Here is a 20,104-nt window from a genome sequence, read left to right as displayed (position 1 = left end):
AAGCTCTACTTTAAAACAAAATGTATTTACTTGAAATTACAGTGTCTCTCAGAATTTGCATATTGTTAAATTTCCATACAGAACAAAAAATTAACAAACAGAAGATACCTATTAACTATAAAAATAAGGTCAGCTTTCTTCAGTAAGTATTATAGGTAGTTTGGCCTCTATTCTTATTAAAAAGAAAATTACTTAAACAGAGGCAAGAGATAATCCGTAATTTGTTGTCAAAGTTATTTCCAACATCAAGAGAAAACTCATTGTATAGTGACAGTCTGTTATTTTAAATATAAAGCTTTAAATATGATAAAATTAAGTTCACTCACATCAGAATACAGCAGCACTGTATGAAAAGAACACTTTGGACGTTTCTCAGATCTTCCACTTAATAGTTCAAGTTATTCAACTTCTCTGAACTATGCTTTACCCCCTCTAAAATGGGAATAAAGCCTGCCTTAAATAGTTGTGATTAAAGAGCAACTGATATATAAAGGTCTCAGCACAAAGTAACAACAGGTATCTTCTCCTCTGCTCTCTTTTTTTTATCTTTTTTCTTTTTTTGGCCAGCTTTGCAACTTGCAGGAGCTTAGTTTCCCAACCAGGGATCGAACCCGTGCCCCCTGCAGTGGAAGTGCAGAGTCTTAACCACTGGACCACCAGGGAAGTCCCTTATCCTCTTCTCTTAAAAGAAGCTGATTTCAGGTACGACAAGTATATTCTATATGACAAATACATTCAATATCTAAATGAAGGCAGATAACTCTTGCTGATGCTGTACTTGCAGAATTCTTTAGTAATCCTTATTAATCACCTGTACTTTATCCAATGAGTAGATGACAATCTCCTCTCAGGTCACAAGTTTCTGGCCTACTTTAAGCTTTCAGGACTAGAACAATTCATTTCCCTTTCTAAAAACCATCTTCAGTTCTAAATCAAAGTTGCTAATTTCCTGACAATAACAGCCCTCTAACTTATACAAATACTCAGTACAGCTTTAAGCAAATGGAAAAAATTTTATTGGCTACAAAGACAGTCATGCAAATTAAGAGCCTATGCCATAGTTATCTCAATATTTGGCAGGATATGTAGACTGAATCCCAGCTGGCTAGCAAGGAAAGTGTGCCAAATAGAAATACAAGTCTTTACACACTTTATTCTGGAGCCCAGATTAAAAACCTGTAGCAGAAAGCACAAAGATGGAAAATAGAAGTAGCTGCATATAAAAGGCAAGAGAAGCTTTCTTTTACCCCTAATGCACATAGCCCTGGATTCCAAACTTTATAAGAATACTCTAAGATCTCTCAAAAGGTCAAAGTTTTAGGCCCTGCTAAAAGTCATTTTTAAGTGTCACACTTGTTTGAGGATTCACTGGCTTTAATGATCACTGCAACTAAAGTATCTACAGATAAAATAACAAATCCTGAAGCTGCTTTAAAATAATCCAGGAGAGGGACTTCCCTAGTGGCACAGTGGCTAAGAATCTGCCTGCCAATGCAGGGTACACAGGTTGGAGCCCTTGTCTGGGAAGATCCCACATGCCGCGGAGCAAATAAGCCCATGTGCCACAACTACTGAGCCCTCGCACCTAGAGCCCGTGCTCCACAACAAGAGAAGCCACCGCAATGAGAAGCCCACGCACCGCAATGAAGAGTAGCCCCCGCTCACCCAACTAGAGAAAGCCTGTGCTCAGCAACAAAGACCCAATGTAGCCAAAAATAAATAAATAAAATAAAATAAATTTAAAAAAAGAAATCCAGGAGGCAGAGAGAGTAGTGTGTACAATAGATGGAACAAGATTTGCCATATACTGACAACTGTTGAAGCCAGAAAACAGGTACATGACATTCTTTTTAACATTCTATTTTTGTGTGTCTGAAAGTTCCACACTTAAAAAGTTTTTTTTCTTAAATCAAGGTTAGGATGTTTTAGCAACTCAGTCCTTCCCTGCAGTTCTCATTCAGTTTGTAATCTTGCTTCTGGTTCCCTTACCCACCAAGCACCTACTTGGAAAACAGCAACCATCATATTTTACCATGACCTCATTCTGGGTTTCCTCTTCAAATAAGCCACAATCTTAAAAAGCACTATCTGGTATGAAATATTTAAAACAAAGAATTTTAATAGCACCTAAAAATTAACCACATACTCCCCCATAAAGAGATCTACTTTAAAACTTAATGCCAGAAGATATGATATAATAAGTCTGAGCTTGGATAAGTCATTTTCACTGATGTGATTTAATTCTGCAGCAAAAATGGTATGAATGAGCAGGAACATTCCTCTGGAAGGATACCAAAGAAACTGACTTGTGCACTTTGAACAGAATAATCATAAAATTTCCTGTACATGACCTGCAAAGAATTTCTGAGACCGAAATAGGTGTACAGCACTTCTATCTGAAGTCCAAAATTTTATCATTCTCAAAATATCTCTAATTCAAAAAAGGTTTAGGAACCACTCTAGATTTACAGAGACTCCTTCTATCAAAACCTTAGGTTTGAATTTCTAAACTTCAACTAAAATCAGAAGGTTTTCTGAATGATAGCAAAGGCAATGACAATCTGACAGACATAATGCAAGAAGAGTCTAGGCACAGAGAAATGCCCAAATTTTAGAGAAGATGGGCAAAAAAGGAAGCTGATAATGTCTAGAAGTATTCTCAGAACTATAACCAACTTATAAACATGAACTTATAAAGGGTTTATAAGAACAATAACTTTTACATCTTAGGGAGACCTGGATTATAAGACCATGAGAATTAAAAGCACTCCTTCAAAGTTCCCTTCTTATCCTACAGCAAGCTACCAGGGTTGCTGCAGCTCTGGATGGGCGAGGGAGAGGAGAAAGTAAGAAATACTTACAGTGCTACACCATTCCCTTCCTACTAAGGGTGCCTTGTGAAGAAAGAAGGAAGAGGAACAAGATGTTCTTGAACATCTATTTTCTCTATATTAGTATGTATTTTCCCCTCACAAACCCATTATAATGGAGTTTGGATTCCCAGTCAGTCCACAGTATCAGCAACAGAACTACAATTTAGCTACATTATACTGGGAAGCTAATACCTCATTTCTACAGAAAATTATGTTTCCAGTTCCCAGTGAACAACTTCAAATGGCACTCTGGATATATATAGATGTAACATGAGCAAAACTATATAAGCAATTGCTACCTATGAATATTTCACTTCCAAGTTCCTGTACCCCCTGTATCTAAACATTTATCCTATTGATGATACCCTCTGCCTGCCAGTGATGCCCCCCCCACAAAGACAGCACTTGGGGAAGCTTTTGTCTGCGCACCTTGACCAGTTTCACCACTTCCCCAGCCTCATCTTCCCTCCTCCAGCCTATCTGTCCCATACTGAGGACTAGAACACTGGATAACTGACTGGAACAGCATTCCCAGAGCCTGGCATGGTGGAGAACACAGAGTAGGTGTGCGTTTTGAAAAAAATCTATAAATTAATCTCATTCCAATTCTGCCACTACCCAAACTTGGACTGTTACTTTTTGAGTCTCATCTATAAAACAAGGAAAGCTGAATTAAAGTTCATTTTGGCTCAATGGTTCTATGATTAGAATACATTTTTAGGAGCTGATCTGGAAAACAGCTTTTATGCTGTTTTCTAATGAAAAGTTAACCTAACCTTAATTTATGAACAATGCTTCAAGAGAAATGTAGGCTAAGAAGAGCCAAATCAGAATTAACCAGGAGGACCACGGGAATGACAGTAACAGCTGGCTCACCCTCTCATCCAAGGGTGAGAAAAAGAGTGGAAAATGTTCAGGATTTTTTGTAAAACTATGCAAGGCAAAGTATTGGAGGTGCCTTATAGTAAGCCCCCAAAGGACAAATTCCTCTCCAGAATTCAGAAATAGGAAAGTTTTGTCTTTACCTCCTTTAAAAATATGAGCTCTCTGTAACCTTTTTTTTTTTTAAGGCCGCGTAGCATGCGGGATCTTAGTTCCCTGACCAGTGATCGAACCCGAGGCCCCTGCAATGGAAGCACGGAGTCTTAACCACTGGACTGCCAGGGAAGTCCCTATGTAACCTTTTATTATTACTAAATTTTGCCAGGAAGTCAAGAACTAAGGTTTGTTTTAGACCACAGTGCGATCCTTATCCTATTGCTGATAAGTCACGCAGGCTGTCTCCCTTGCCATCTCCAATCTAAGCTCTTCAGTCTTTTAGTTAATTGCATTTTATCATTTATTATTGTAAGTCTTAAATCCTTTACAAAAACGAGTTAGGGGTACAACTGATAAAATACATTGTTTTAAGAATAAACACTAGATGCCAGGTTTACAAATTAACATTTTAAAAATACAACTGGTTTTGTGGATGAAAATCTATTAATACAAGTTGCTACTGACACCAGACTCCAAACTAATTTCAATTTTTTTTTTTTTTTTTTTGCAATACGTGGGCCTCTCACTGTTGTGGCTTTTCCCGCCACGGAGCACAGGCTCCGGACGCGCAGGCTCAGCGGCCATGGCTCACTGGCCCAGCCACTCCGCAGCACGTGGGATCCTCCCGGACAGGGGCACGAACCCGCATCCCCTGCATCGGCAGGCGGACTCTTAACCACTGCACCACCAGGGAAGCCCTGCTCAATTCTTCGTTTCCACTCCATACTTCCATAATCTTCCTAGTTTTGGAAGAAAGTCTAACACTCCTAAACTTAATCCTCATTGTAAATGCTCATCTCAGTTTCATTATCAGTAACCACCCAAATCCTCCACAGTAATAGAAATGAGATGCTGTGCAATCCCAACACAACAAAAAGAGATGTTTCTTACTGCAATTGGAGTTAAAGATTAATGAAAGATCACTCCCAAAATGTACCGTGAATACAGTCTGGAAACATTAATTTCCAAGTTGCTTAAGTAAAACTGCAACTCCTAATTGGTTTCTTTAATTTCTTAAATCTCTTCTACAAAATTATCTTTGGTCCCCATTAATTATTAATGCAGAAAAAAACCCCAAGAGGTGTAATGTTTCAGAATCTAAATCAAAATCATTTAACTAAATGGCTTATACAAAGCTCTCCTGGCTCAGAATAAAGAAAATCAAAACTTACCTGAAGTAATTAATTTAGCACAGCTACTTCTGCTTGCATCATCGTCTAAGACACGGTTTGTGCTCTTTTCTTTCCCAAGCAAAGTATCCTCCAAACGTAAGCATTTATCAGATACAACACTGTCTTCACCCATCACATGACTAATTTTGCTATTAGTTTCAAGTACAGGAGTGACGTCTTCCAGCTGAGCAGCTTCACTAGATTCTGAATAAGAGGAACCTTTACCCTGGGCTAAATTCTTTGAAGAAACTGGTAGAGACTCATCATCACTGTCAAATCCAAAAGGATCTCCAGTGTCTTCTTCTTCCATCTTAGGTTTCTTCGGAATTTCTTGGATATCCGGTTTGAAATTAGGCCTCTTCTGTCCTAATTTAGCCATAAATGTGGTCTCTCCCCACTTTGTGCTAAGGGTGGTCCGTTTGTTGGAAAAGACTTCATCAAACTTTGAACTGCCATTTCCTCCTTTCCTACTGTATGTTTTCCCAAATCTGGATGTCATTTTGACACCTGTTTCATATTCTCTGTGAAAAAAAAAAGTAAGAAAATATATAATCACCCAATATTTAACAAGTAAATATGGCTTTTCTCCCCATATGGCTTTTCCACATTCAAGGTACAAATCTTTAAAAACAGTTAAATAAATAAGGGGAGGGAGTATAAAGAGAGGGGCTCATTTTTTACTCTACATACTTCTGTTAATCTTTTTTACGAGTACATATTCATATGCTACTTGCAGAATAAGAAAGCCAACAACTAACCAACTTATAAGACAGCATGCACAAAACCAACTTATAGTGGAACACTGATTTCTTTAAAAGTTTCAAATTAATCTACTTATTATTCTCATATCACTTTTACCATAAAAAATAATCTGAAGAGGCTAATTACCCTTAATATAAAATCTTAAGCACAAAATGTTAATTTTTTTCAGGATTTTAGAGATGTCAAATAATTGACTAAATATAGTTCTTTGAAATTTCAGAGCACTTACTCATATAAGGGGGAAAAAGTCAGAAGAATGGTGCTATTTTCCCACATATTAGAACCTGCAACTTTTAACCCATCCTTAAAAACCTGATTTTTGGCCTAATGTAATACGAACTATGACTTGAAAAATATTCCTTACTTGGTCACCTCCCTTAGTGCAAGAAACCATATTTCTTCTACCTTCCTTCTCTCCATAGTGCTGTGTTCATTTGCTGGAGCTAGTGAATTCCAGCATATTACAATGACTGGTCCATGGATTATTAAAAGAAGCAATAGAAACATGTAACTTTATTTTCCTCTTTGCTTGAAGATAGGATAAATTGATTCATCTGACTTATCTACATACTAAGTCCTAGGACAAAAATTTCAGGACAGTAAATCAAGAGTCAAACATTTTTAAAACAAGTTAAAGTACTTCTTAAACACTATCAATCCTTATCCATTTCTTACACAATACAACAATGAGAATGGTATTTTGACCTATGTTTTAATCTGTAGTTTGTTTCCCTTTATCAACTTAAATTCTCCCAATTTATAGGGAATCCCAATAAACTCAGTTTGATATATGTGTGTGTGCATATATATATTCAGTAAAGGAATTTCCCCTCTAATATTTTGGTTAGAAGCCAATTCTAATTGGGCAAAATAATACTTAATTTAGTCATCATACACATCTGCTTTAAGAGAAAATAATTTGTAATTTGTTTGAAGACCTTTTAACATGTCACAAAACTTTTTCCTTTGGGAAATCTACTTCCCCTTCTACTGTAGATTTACACTAAAAAATCTTGTCTTTCTTGTTAAGAATAGCTAAAAAAAAACTAAGTGTATTTGGCAGCTACAAGAAACACAAAATAAGTCATTTCTTTTCATTCCTCCTCGGATGTAAAGCCCTGATCTACAGATCTACATTTACACATACACCAACAAAGCTGGAATGTTTTGGATACACTAACACGGTAATTACCTAAAAATGCTGACTAAAGGCCAAACCAAAAATCTAGACTTGGGCTACTTTAGGCCCATACCAGAAAAACTCATGGCAAAAGTGGTCCGAGAACCATAAAACATTCACTGTTACAACTTGAAAGTCTGCAGATGAATATTTGATATTAAGGAGTGAATTATTTTAAGTTACAAGAAAATCATGCTTATTTTTTTTTAAAACCCCATGTCTTTGACAAATATATACTGAAATACTGATGCAATAATGTCAGTGATTCTCTAACTTTAAGGGGTGTGGAATGGAAAGTGCATAGATGAGAAAAATTTGGTTTAGAGTTAATAACTGTTGAATCTGAAAGATGAATACATGGGAGTTCATTATACAATATCCCCTACCTTTGACTGTCTTGACAGTTTTCCACGTCTTTTTTTTTTTTAAGTCACTAGACAAACTATTGTGATGGCATTATCCAAGCCTTGAGTGTAAAGTACACAGAAATTCAAAAACAAGTGTGTAGACGTATGTGACATTATATTTTCAGTATACTTCAAGAACACAGGCTATCTTGCTCAGGCTTCAAACTCCAAAGATTACCCTAACCAAAAAGGAAAGAATGATTCACAAGTAGGTCTTTTCTGTCGGTGGGCCTTTGCCCCAGCCCAAAGCTAGGTCGAATTTTCTGGGAAGTAAGCTGGGATAAAAGGTCCTCACACTTAACCCCCAACCAAATTCAGCGTCTTTCAGATCTCCAAGGGCTTAGGGGCTTCCACGACGGAATGAAAGCCGGAAAAGCCAAACCTCATCACCCAGAAATCCTCACCTGAGGGCGGCGGTGCGCAAGGAGGTGGCGGGGAGAGGCGGCCCCCCTCCCGCTGGAAGCTCACGCAACTTTTCTCCTCCCCACCCCCACCTCCCAGGAAAGGGATGTTGCTTCCGACGCCCCGGAAGCTTCTGCCACCGAATCCCCAGGGCAGTGGAAGGCCTCAGTGGCGGCCAGGGGCGGAGGAAAGACGGCAAAAAAATTCCGCCCTGAAACCAACGCACTTGACCGCGCCTGGGGAGGGAACTAAATCAGCCGTAGCCCAGAAAGAACTCAGAATAAAGGGGAAAAGAGTTCTTCAGATCGTTCCCCTGCCCAACTTCCTCAGAGACCGGGTGGGTGAGATACAGAGACTTCCATCACCCCCTCCCGGACCCCTGCCTCCCCGACCCTCGGCAAGCTCCGGGCCTAGGCAGCCACCCGAGACCTCACTTACCCTCGGCGCCTGGCGAGTGCTTTTAGCCTCGGGCCGCCTCCGCCTCTCCCGCTCCCAACGGCCCACGGGCGGGCGCCGGAGCCCCGCGCGGGAGAACGGGGCCGGCTGGTGAGCGAAGAGAGGCAAAGGGCTCCGCCACCGTCAGAACCCGCGACTCCGCTCTCGGTAAATAGGAAACCCGGTGGAGGGCGGGGGGAGGAGCGGCGGCACCGCAACTTCCCTCCCCGCCTCGAGCGCCGCCGGCCGGGCCCGGGCCTAGGCCTCCCTGGCTGCCGCCGCCACCGCCGCCGCCGCCGCCGGAGCTGGTACCAGAGCCCGCTACGTGCCCCCGATGGGCCGCCGCCGCCTCCTGCGCCGCCGCTTCCGTCGGTGAATGGTCAGCGCTAGAGTTTGAACAGGGCCCTGAACCATCTCAACGCCATTTGCGCTCCCGGCCCCCACCTCCTTCCTCCAACAGCGGCTCGCTCCGTCACTCCGCTTCCCACAGGCCCCGCGCGGCCGCCCGACCCCGCAGCCAATCGCGCGGCTGCTTACTCAAACCGCCGCGCAGGCGCCGCGCCCCGCATGCTCCGGCGCCCGCCATTGGGCCGACCGCGGGGCCCGACGGGAGTTGTAGTCCGAGCCCGCGAGGTCGCGGTGCTGAGAGCTCGGAGCGGGAGCTGGCAGCCGGAGGAGAGGTTGCGGCGGGCCCGGGCGGCCCGGGCTCCGGAGCAAGTTCCAGCTGCTGGCCCTGCCGGGAGACGCAGGTGCCACGGGGGAGGGCCGGGGGCGCAGTGCAGGCAGCTGTGTCAATCGTTTCCCCTCCAGGGACTCGCCGGTGTCTGGGGACGGTGGGTTGTACAGCTGCGCCGGGCCTGCTGGGGTCGCCGCCTGGGAGACGGGAGGCTGGGAGCTCGCGGCTCCGTGCGGCCCTCGACCCGTCCTGGCCGGTGCTGGCCCTGCGCAGTTAATGACAGCGGGAACTGGGAGGCCGGGGGAGCTGGGCAACCGATCCACGGCCGCGCCCTGGAGCGATGTCAGCTCGGCTCTTTATTGTGCCACCTGTATCCCCTCGGTCCTTACCTTCGTAGTTCTTTCTCCCTCTGTCCGTCCCGAACCCGTTAAAAGTGACCCCTGAGAATATTGGATGGTATTAAGGAATTATCGTTAACCTTGTTGGGTGTGCTGACAGTAATGTGGTTATGTGAAGGAGAGAAAGGAAAAAAAAAAGACGAAATACTAAAAGTTTTGACAGATAAAATGATCCGGTGTCTGGGATTTATTTTAAAATAACTCCTACAAAGACTGATGGAAGGAGAATAAAACAAGCCAATGGGGTGTTTTTCATTGCTGATGCTGTGTTATACACGGGCTCATTCCAATATCTCTACCTATATATCTGAAATTTTCCATAATAAAAAATTTAATGAACCAGTGATTGCCTCTGGGGAGGACAGGGAGGTGGCAGATGATGGGAGATCATTTATTTTTCTTTATACACCATTTTGTGCTGTTCGAAGTTTTTTCCGTGTCAATGTATTACCTCTTCAGAAACTCGGAAAGTTTTAGTTTTCCTTTTTTGTTTTTAAGGCTGCGGAGGGAAAACCACGTTAAGAGTAGCACAATTGGTTCCTCCTAAGAGATGTACATGATTCTTTGGGCTCGGACGGCACTGCTGTTAGGTGGGCAGTGAATGGAGATCCACTTGGGAAATTAGAAAACTACTAATTGCATTATTTGAAAAGCCCGCCTCTTCCTCCACAAAAGGTAATTTGCTTTGAATGCACCCGGAAGTTACCAAACTCCTCCAATATATTCGAGCAACTACAAACAGAAAAAATAGTTCAGACATCCTGTAGCCCTTCCCAACAGGAATTTAAAGTGGATTTTAGTCTGGCTGAATTGTTTTACCTTTGCACAACTGCTTGCAAAATTTACATTCCGACATTTACAATTTCCCAAATATATCAATACTTGATTGTATCAAAACCAACTTTTTTTTCTTTTTTTTTTTTTTGGCTTAAACAGTAGAAATTTCTCACATTCTGAAGGCTAGGAAGTCCAAGATCAAGGTGCAGGTTGATTCTCTTCCTGGTGAGGACTCTCTTCCTGGCTTGCAGATGGCTGCCTTCTTGCTGTTTCTTCACATGATAGAGATCATTTTTGTCTCTTCATATAGTGGTTCTGCCCTCATAAACTAATAACCTCCCAAAGGCCCTACCTCCAAATGCCCTCACATTGGGGTTAGGGCTTCACTATATAATTTTTTTTTTTCAAAACCAACTCAAGTAGCTTATTCTAATGGAAGTTGTAATGAGTCTGCGTGTTCCACAGCATGTGACTTTTATTTGGGTCAGTTTTGTCTTTTTAAAAATTGGCATAGGATCTTGTTTTATCAGTTTGTTTGAAGACTGCCAGCAGAGGTGCAAGCTGCACTTACTATAATTATTTAGATGACATGGTGGTGGGTGCTAATTAAGGGGTAATTATCATCAGAGGCAAAGGCTAAGGTCAAAAAGCTGAAAGTGGTGGGGAGACAGTTGCAGGATCTTTCTGTAAAAGGGTGCTGTGAACCCTCCAGGACCAAATGATGCCCTCACAAAGCTCATTATGCCCTGGCCTGGCTGGTGCTGGGCATTTAGCTGGGTCAGTGACTCTGCATGAAGCTGAAGTGGAAAAGTAAAAGTTTTAAAGAAATAGCTAGTCCGTGGAGCTCCTTTTGAGGGCTTTTTGTGTGGTAGTTGTGTTAAGTAATGGAACTTAATGTTAAATTCTTGCTACTCTAAGAGTGACCCCCAGCATAGTCAGAACCTGGAAGCTTGTTGGGTAATGCAAGAATCCTTATCTCCTCCCCAACTCCCCTGAATCAGAATCTGCACTTGAACAGGATTCCCCCAGGTGATTGGTCCACATGTTAAAGGTTAACAGGTCCTGTTTTAAAGTATACCCATAGCATTTGACAGTAATCTAATTCTTTTTGTTAGGATGGGGGAGAACATTAAGAACCTACTATGCATCAGATATGATATCAGGCTCTTGAGGAAGTCTTCATTTGCATCTTTACCTGTTATCCTTATTTTACAAGTGAGGTAATGGAGACGTTGGCATTTGCTCGAGGTGTTGTAACTAATACGGAAATCAAACTTTTTCTTAAGCATATTCGGGACCCATTATTACTTTCAGATCTTCTTGAATCCAGTACATGATTTGAAAAATAAATTCTGTGTGTGTGTTAAGTCTGTGGAAGCTTGGTGTATGAATACTGAAAAGAGCTGTGCTAGGGCTCTCCACCCTCATGTGTCCCACACTAAAGACAGGAGAGCCTGCCCACTCCAGGGACCCTCCTAGAGGAAGTTCAGACTGTGGATCTGCAAGCTGTACCACCACTTTACCCTTTACCTCCCTGGTTCCACTGAGGCTAACAAGTGCTCTGAAGGCTCCACCCCCTTCCCTTGCCATGGCCCATACCAGAGTTCCATACCAGTGAGTGAACTGGATTCCAGTGTGGATAACACATGGGCAAGCAGCTTTTTGGTTTTTTTTTTTTGTATTTTATTGCTTTTGTTTTCTTAGTTCCCTCAGCTTATACTCCCGCCCATTCCCCATTCCCACCCCCTAGGTTGGTTCTCTTCACTTCATTTGAATCTGTGCACATACACACCCACTAGGTGCTTTTTTCTTTGCTAGAATGCGTCTATGCAAAGCTCTCAGATGTCTGATTTTTTTCCATTAAATTTCCTATGTATTTCAGAAACTGAAAAGGATCTGAGGCAAGCGTGTACCCTTTGATGCTGCAGGCTGTCCCTGTATGCTGCCTAGAGGAGCACAGCATCCCCACTACCTTGAGTTCCACTCAGATGGACTCTAGCTGAAAAAAGAAAATCCCACAAAGAAAACTAATGGAAGAATCTATTCTGCCATTGTTGTGCCTTTGTTTTAGCCCAGACATGGGAACTGTCAGAACTGGAGTTGCTAAATAGAGCTATGCAGTCTTTTTCTGATAATGTGTAGTAAAATGTACTACAACTTATATAATTCAGTTCCAAGAACTAGAGGTCAGAAATTACCACATCGGCTAGAGGAAATTTTTCCTTTTCATGGAATGTGGAATAAAATTATAAATCATACCCTTAACATTGTAGTGGTTGTATTACAAGATGTGGGCCCCCTGCCTTTATACCTCTGACACTCCCCAACCCTTCTCTCTGTTCTGAGGAATATTGGGCTGATAGGACTTTTTCAACTAATGTCCCCCTGACTAGCCTATTTTAAGTTGTAACACACCCACTCTCAAATGTTCACTATTCCCCCCCCCTTATTCTTCTTCAGAGCATTTATCTCTCATCCAACATATCACATATTTTGCGTGTTTATCTTCCATATGAGGTTAGAGATCTTTGCCGGTCTTGTTTTCTGCTGTATCCCTTGCACTTAGAAGAGTGTGTGGCACATAGTAGGTGCTCAGTAAATATTTGTTGAATAGATGGCCCCATTTCTTTCCTTTTTTAATGTAAGATTATTCATAAAAAGAAAGTGACTTGAAACTGACAACAGTTTCACATAAACTATGGCTCCATAAGTTAATGACTGGGTTTTCCCAAGTGGGAGGGAGTGCTTTCTGGAGCTACCTTTTGTTCTTGCTTTGGATAGGTTTTCATTCTGAGAATTGAGGCAATGAATATTACTACAGTCCCAATTACCTTGTTTTCTGGGATAATTGGAACATGTTCTCTGTAGATAGTGACATCCTTTGGGGAATAAACTGCCGTCTAGGTAATTGAAAGACACAGCAAGGGAAATTCCCTGGGGACAGGCTGCCTGACAAGGATTGGTACCCAGTCATCTCTAAAGGTCTGGCTACCTGACTCTTGTCTGGAAATAGCCCTCTTCTCCCCAAGGTCCTCACCCCTAATGCTCTATGATACCCCTCTCCCTCAACAAAAACCCTCCTGGGGCTTCCCATCACCAGAACTAAAATCCCAAATCCTTACCATGGCCTATAAGGCCCTGTATGATCTGGCCCCTGACAACTCCTATCCCTTCCCACTTTGCCAAGCATGCCTCTGTCTACTACTAGAACCTGCCAAACCAGCTACCGCCTCAGGGTCTTTGTACTGCTGTTCCCTCCACTGGTCCTAGAGGTAAGCACAGGACTCAAGCCCTCACCTCTCAGGTCTTCACTCCAGTGTCTCCTCAGTAGGGTCTACCCTGACCATGCTATTTAAGTCAAACCCCTCACCCTGCTATCCCCACACTCCATATCCTTTCCCTCTTGTCTTTCACCATAGTGGTCATCATGTTTGTTTTACATATTAACTTGTCTGTTTGTTTCCTTCCACTAGAATATAAACTCTATGAGGACAGGCATTGTTGACTTTTCACTGCTATATGCCCAGCACACCTAGAATAGTGCCTCACACACAGAAAGCATGCTGAAAATATTTGTGAACTAAATACCTCATAAATTATGTTGAACTCTTCCATATCTTTACTTACTGTTTGTGTGTGTGCTTGAACTACCAATAATTGCAAAAGGTGTATTGAAACCTCCCACTGTAAGAGGAATTTTGTCAATTTCTCCCTACAATTCTATTTCTGTTTTCATATTTTTAGGATATTTTATTGGGCACATACGAGTTTAGCATTGTTATAACTTCCTGATGGTGTTGAAAGCTTTTTAAGTAATATGGGAGATGAATTGCCAAAATCGCCTGAATTTTCCATCCCTCCCTGTACACACACCTCTTGCAATGTGTCTTTGCAACTCCTCCCAGAATCTGGGCTGGCCTTGTAACTTGCTTCTGCCAAAAGAATGTGGCAGAAGTGATAAATGGTTCTGAGCCTGAGCCTTCATAAACCTTGAATGCTTCCACATTCTCTCTTGGATCCCTGCCTCCACCATGAGAACAGGCCTGGGCTAGCCTGCTGGAGGATGAGAAGCTACATGGAAAAGAGCTGAGGACATCCTATACCAGTCAACAGCCAGCAGACCCCAAACAGGCAAGCCCAGCCAGGATCAGCATAGCCACCCACCTGACCTGCAGCTGCTCACAGATGCATGTGTGAGCCCACCTGGGACCAGAAGAACTGCCCAGCTGACTTGTAGACTCATGAGCAATAATAACTAGCTATTATAGTAAGCCTGTGAATTTTGAAGTGGCTTGTTATACAGCATTATTGTGGCAATAGATAATTGATGGTTAATGCCTCCTCATTTGGGTCTCAGCCTCAGAAAGGCTTTTCCGACTACCCAGGCAATCTAAATCTGCCTCCCAGTCTCTGTATAATACGGGTGTATTATTTTCTCAATAACGCTTATCACTCTCCAAAATGATTTGTTGACTTCTTTACTATCTGTCTCCCACACTAGACTGTCAGCGGTATGATGTCAGAGACCTTGTCCACCTGCTCATCCTCAGCATCCAGCACGGTACTGCACTGTCCAGCTGTGTGTGTCCACCAAGAACTGGAAATGTGGCTAGTCCAACCTGAGATGTTCTGGAAATACATAGCACTGGGTTTCCAAGGCTTAGTACAAAAAAATGTATATATAAAGTATCTCAATTTTTATACTGATAAAATGTTGAAATAATAATATTTTGAATACATTGTGTTAAGTAGAACATGTTATTAAAGTTAATTTCATCTCCTTTTTACCTTTTTTAATGTGGCTACTAGAAAAAGTAAATTTGTGACCTTGCATTATATCTCTATTGGATAGACAGAATCTATAGAAGTTCAGTAAATATTTATTGAAGGAAAATGTAAAAAAATAGACTTACCAGGGAATGCCCTGGTGGTCCAGTGGTTAGGACTCGGCTCTTTCGCCGCCAAGGGCCTGGGTTCAATCCCTGGTCAGGGAACTTATATACCACAAGCCGTGCAGTGTGGCCCCCCCCCCAACCAAAAAGAAATAGACTTGCCAAAAGAAATGAGCTCTCAAGCCACAAAAAGACATGGAAGAACCTTAAATGCATATTACTAAGAGACAGAAGCCAGTCTGAAAAGTCCACATACCGTATGATTCCAACTATATGATGTTTTGGAAAAGCAAGATGAGTTGAGATAGAGTGACTGCCAAGAGATTTACAGGAAGGGAGGAGTAATGAATAGGTGAAGCACAGGGGATTTTTTTAGGGTGGTGAAACGATTCTGTATGATACTGTAACAGTGTGTGCATGATAGTATGCACTTGTCAAAACCCATGGAACTATAAAACACAGAGTGAACACTAATGTAAACTAAGGACTTTAGTTAACAATGTATCAATATTGGTTCATTAATTGTAACAAATATACCACACTAATGCAAGACAGTAAACTGGGGGTGGGTGGGGAGGGAGGTATATGGGAATTCTCTGTATTCTATGCTCAATTTTTCTGTGAACCTAAAACTGTTCTATAAAAAGTCTATTTAAAAAGATGAATTCACACACAGCCACCAGAATGATAATTCTAAAACATGAATGTAACAAACCATCTACCTCTTTTAAAAAAATCTTTGGTGGCTCCCCACTGTCTACCAGAAATGAGTTCACATCCATTGGCATTTGCAGTGGCATTGACCACACCTCCCATCCTGCTTCCTCTCCTCTCTACCTGTATTAGACTACTCAAGAGCCTCAAGCCTTCACTGCAAGACTCATTCAGTCCCCTCTGCCTGTAAAGTCTTTCTCCCTCTCCACTTGTGGAACCTTACCATGAATCATATACCCTCTCACATAAATCAATCATCCTCTATTCCATGTTTCCATAGTTCTCAATTAAAAGTAGATACAGAAAACCAGGCACATGGAGTTTTGGTCATATTGGAGTTTTGTGCCTCTTTCTAGTAAGTCTGGAAAATGGCTATGATGAGTGTATGTATTGGAAGTGTTGAAAAAGAATTCTGATAGCCACAGGCAGGCTAGAGATTAATATCCTTGAGATGGAAACAGTGGAAGAACAAGGCTATTGAATGTCAGTGAAGATCTGCTTGGGCTCCCCTCCTAGGCAGGAGGCAGTGGGATACGCTGCTGGGAGCAAGATCCATCCCAACAGTGAGGTGGTGTTAGCTGACTGCCTGGCTACAGTGACAGGAGGCAGGCCTCTGGGTTGTCACCTGCTCTGAAAGCCAATCTCCCTCTGACTGCTGCTCACCCAAGCCAGGATGCCAGGGTGATTCAGTTTCAAGTATTTCACTTGCAGAGCAAACGACAGTGCGGTAGTGACATTACCGTCTCTACTATCATGTAGTAGAGCCTCAGGAGAGCATGTGAGAAAACAGGTGAGCAGGCTTCCAGGTGCTGAGTTTACGATGCAGATTTCCCTACATCTCCTTTTCAGGGATTTTGGTTCTATTATCCAGCCACTCTGCTGATGGGAAGCTTAAGGGACACTGTCAAAGATAAATGATTTGCCCAAGATCACCCAGCTACTTAGGTGTCTGTCTTTCTCCAAAGGTCACAGGCATGAAGCATGTACTATCCTGGGCCCTTAATATCAGGCCATGTAGAGGAACCCTATTGTTTTGCTGTCCTTTTAAGCCAGAGGTTCAGGCCTGCCTGGAAAAGTAAGAATCTGGTTGAGACTTTGGGGGTATTTAGAGGAAGAGGCCAGGTTGGAGTCAGGAATGGACTAGTCCTTGCAACAAGATAAAACAAATCTAGGAGACCTTAGGAGATATGTAATCTGTGAACACCAAGGGTAGAGGGGCAGACAGGTGTCTACAAGACCAGGCTTATTCAACAGTTTGGGGCCACAGTGCCTGGTCTTACCCAGGTGATATACAATCTCTTCCCACCTTGTCCATTGGGTCCTCTGACAGCGCCCAGATGCTATTACTGGGAGAGAGAACGGGCTCCTCTACTCTAAGCTGTTCCTCCTCCCTTCTCTGTGTCCCTCAGCTGGCCCAGGGGATCCACAACTTGGGACAGAGGAAACACAGGAATTGGGATTTCAAAGAAATGCTTATGAATAACCTGGGCAGGGATTTCTTCCAGTGACAAACTCCAGCTCTTGGGTGAGAGCCCTCCTAATCTGTACATACCCCAGCCTGGCCCATAGTTTGGGCAACTCAATATTCTCTGCGCTGAGGGACCTCTCTCAGGAGAGTGGGAAGGAATTCTTTCTTTTATGTGACTTGCTTCATTATGTATGAGTGTTGTTGGCTCTCATAGTTGAAAAATGATCATTTCTCTGTTGGGTTTTCCCAGCTTGAGGAAAAAGCTTTTGGAAGGCCAGGCAGCGCCTGCTTGGAGGGTTTAATGGATTAAAGAATGTTGAAGTTGGGGAATTGTGGGGGCCTGGCAGCGTTCCAGGACCACAATGGCGCCCTGGCGACCTCCACAGCCTCTCTCCAGCACATATGAACCCCGAGCCCTTGGAGTCATACCTGCGCAACTGGAACCCCATATCCTATGCGCGCATCCCGATTTGCTCTCATCCCGAGAGGACGGGTGGAGAGTAAGTGATGTACCTGTTCTAGAAAGAAGCACGTCGATGACTTGAATCATCTCATCACAAATTAATCCATATGAAGGGATTCGAACAGTGACTGGCAGAGTGTCAGCGCTACCAAAGTGTTCGTGGGTACTATTATCATCGCTAGCAGCTGGGCTGAGCAAAGAATCCGACAGGATGCTATTTTGGCAATAACCCGACAACTATGGAATGTGAGCAGGGAAACACAGGTCAAGTCTTTTAAAAACACCCGTTGTGACAACCCTCTGTGTCCTCCCGCTGCGGAGGCCGGGCGCGTTAGGCTCAGGCCTGCGGGCCAGAGACACAGAACCTCGCGGTGGTCGGGGCTTACCCCAAGACATCCGGATTTCTAGCGGCCCCTTGGCGGTGGAGCTGAGGGCGGGGATCTGGCCTGACAGCACCTGGGCGGGGCCTGGGCTTGGCTCCGCCCGAGCGCGGCGCCGCCCCGCCCTCTACCTGTGGCCCAGATTCCACCGTGCGGGTTGGGGGACAGAAGTCAGCAGGGCTGGGGCCCTCAGCCCGGAGGGTGCAAATAAGGGCCTGTAGATTGGGAAAACTTCTCTCTCCTGGAATCTGTGCACAAAGGAGTCTTTTTAAAGCGAGTGGCGGGACTGTGTAATGATTTACCCGCGTTTGTCCTAGTACACCTGCCTCTCTCTTTGAGACCAACAAATGTTTACCCGGCTCCCACCCAAGCCAAATGGTGGTTTGTTTATTAATCCCAGAGGCTGCAGCCTGCTTTCAAGGAGACAGATCCAGGCCTAAGGGAAGCTTCAAAACATTAACATTTCAAATGAATGCGCTCCGTAATTGTGGGGGAAGGGTGCGGAGTGGGGGTGGGATTCCTCCGGCTGCTTCTCTCCCGGGGCTCCACTGTGCCCGGGGACCCGGCCCGGTATTCACAAGACAGAAGGCGCCTTTTGGGGCCGCCTTTGTTGTACCGATGACCTCGCGGGCACTTCCTGGACTGACCGATGGCCCGGCGGCTTACGCGGGGCTACTCGGCAGTGGCCCGGGGGGTGGATGGGGGATGATGAACGAAGGCGGGTTCTTGGGCTCCCGCGAGCGGAAGAACGTGGGGCAGCAGCCTTCGCCCGAGCGCACCGGCTCTACTGACCCGCACAGTGGTCGGGAGCCGCTGGGGACCGGCTAGCGGCGGCAGGATTCTCTCGTCCACCCCCAACCGGGCTTTGACCTCCTTCTCTGACGCTTTTGAGTCCAAAAGGGCTTAGCAACGACTGGCACTGAGCCAGCCCGGTTGAAGTGGACACCGGCACCTCCGTGCCTCCAGCCCACAGCGTCCCATCGAGGTGTGGCCTGTGCAGCTCAGGAGGGAAGTGTGGGAGTGAACCCGCGGTCTGCAGCGGGTCCTGGGCGCCGGAGGCCACGCGCAGTACCCATCCGGCCACGCACCATGCTAGCGGGGTCTCTGCTGCCGGATGCACGGTTCCTGCACGTTTTGCCGCTGTCCCCTTTCCCCCGCGCTCACACCTGCATTGCTTCCTCGGTCCTCCCGAAGCTGATCAACACAGCAAATCTGAGGCCTCCGAGCCCGTGGCCTCTTATCCGCCCCCAAATCCCTGGGCCACACCGAAGGTATTCCACAAAGTTGTAGTCGCAGTCATAATTAGTTGTGTGCGCCCTGGACTTCCTCAGGCCTTGGCTTCCCTCTGTCTCCCCTGGAGAATGAATGTTTGCACACAGAGTCTCCCGTACTCACCCCAGGCTGTGCACCCTTTCCTCTGGAATCACAGAGATACCTCCAAGAGGACCCCTGGGATTATAGAAAAGGAATGAGTTGTCAGTTTCGGTGAAATGAAAACAATAATACCAGTCCCCCTTCCCCCTGCAGAAAGGGTTTTAGGAGGCCCCATTAAGGCCACTGTACTTCAGGCAGGGTTGATAAACTGTAAGGTCCGATCCTAGGCAGCTTCCAAGTTTTATCTCACTCTGCCCAGAAGCAACAGTAGCTCTCAACCTTTGAGAAAATGCTATGAGCTCTGTTAGCCCTGTGCCCTGAAAAACGCACGTGACCTCTCAGCTTTGCACCCAGTTTCAGTCTCCAGGCCATGAAATTTGTCTGGGCCCAGGTATAAGAATCCTATTCTAAAACCTTCCCAGCCTCCACTTCCCTGCTTATTCCCTTACTCCTGTCAAGATGGCTTACTTGTTATTCCCTAGTAGGTACCTGGGCTGTCCCCCTTCAGTGTCTGTTAGCAGTGAGTTGCCTACAGGAATGCCACCCCTTGCAACTCTCCCACCCCTCCCACCCTCCACTGCAGCCAGGGGTCATCACCTCAGAACTGCCACAGCAACTGACTGAACCTTCTGACCTGGAGCCAGCTGCCTCCTAGCCTTTGTCTTCATTGGGTTTGTCTCAGTTCCCATGACT

The 20,104-nt window shown here is 44.4% G+C and overlaps 2 protein-coding genes across 3 annotated transcripts in view; one reads left to right on the top strand and one right to left on the bottom strand.

The window, feature by feature from the left end:
* Positions 1–8,625, bottom strand: part of WAPL (WAPL cohesin release factor) — a 77,273-nt gene extending 68,648 nt beyond the window's left edge. Inside the window, exons 1-3 of one of the 2 annotated variants that reach the window (XM_081251936.1) lie at positions 8,273–8,338; positions 7,412–7,611; positions 5,084–5,604 (exon numbers count right to left, since the gene is read on the bottom strand). In XM_081251936.1, the coding sequence (XP_081108062.1) occupies positions 5,084–5,582 (499 nt within the window). In that variant the 5' untranslated portion in view covers positions 5,583–5,604; positions 7,412–7,611; positions 8,273–8,338. Of the gene's footprint in view, positions 1–5,083; positions 5,605–7,411; positions 7,612–8,272 lie in introns of both variants that reach the window. The other variant, XM_081251937.1, reaches the window with a different exon arrangement.
* LOC308625238 (uncharacterized protein) lies at positions 7,941–14,870 on the top strand (the record flags this gene model as incomplete). The annotated part of the gene is made up of 3 exons (XM_081249201.1): positions 7,941–8,380; positions 8,460–9,102; positions 14,622–14,870. The coding sequence occupies 3 exons, from the start codon at positions 7,941–7,943 to the stop codon at positions 14,841–14,843; spliced, it is 1,305 nt and encodes a 434-aa protein (XP_081105327.1). The 3' UTR covers positions 14,844–14,870.
* Between the last annotated feature and the right edge of the window lie 5,234 nt (positions 14,871–20,104).

The sequence above is a fragment of the Mesoplodon bidens genome, assembly GCF_964165515.1.
Source record: "Mesoplodon bidens genome assembly, chromosome: 1".
Classification (NCBI taxonomy): Eukaryota; Metazoa; Chordata; class Mammalia; order Artiodactyla; family Ziphiidae; genus Mesoplodon; species Mesoplodon bidens.
Note: the sequence above shows the minus strand (reverse complement) of the source record. Positions and strands in the feature narration are given on the sequence as shown.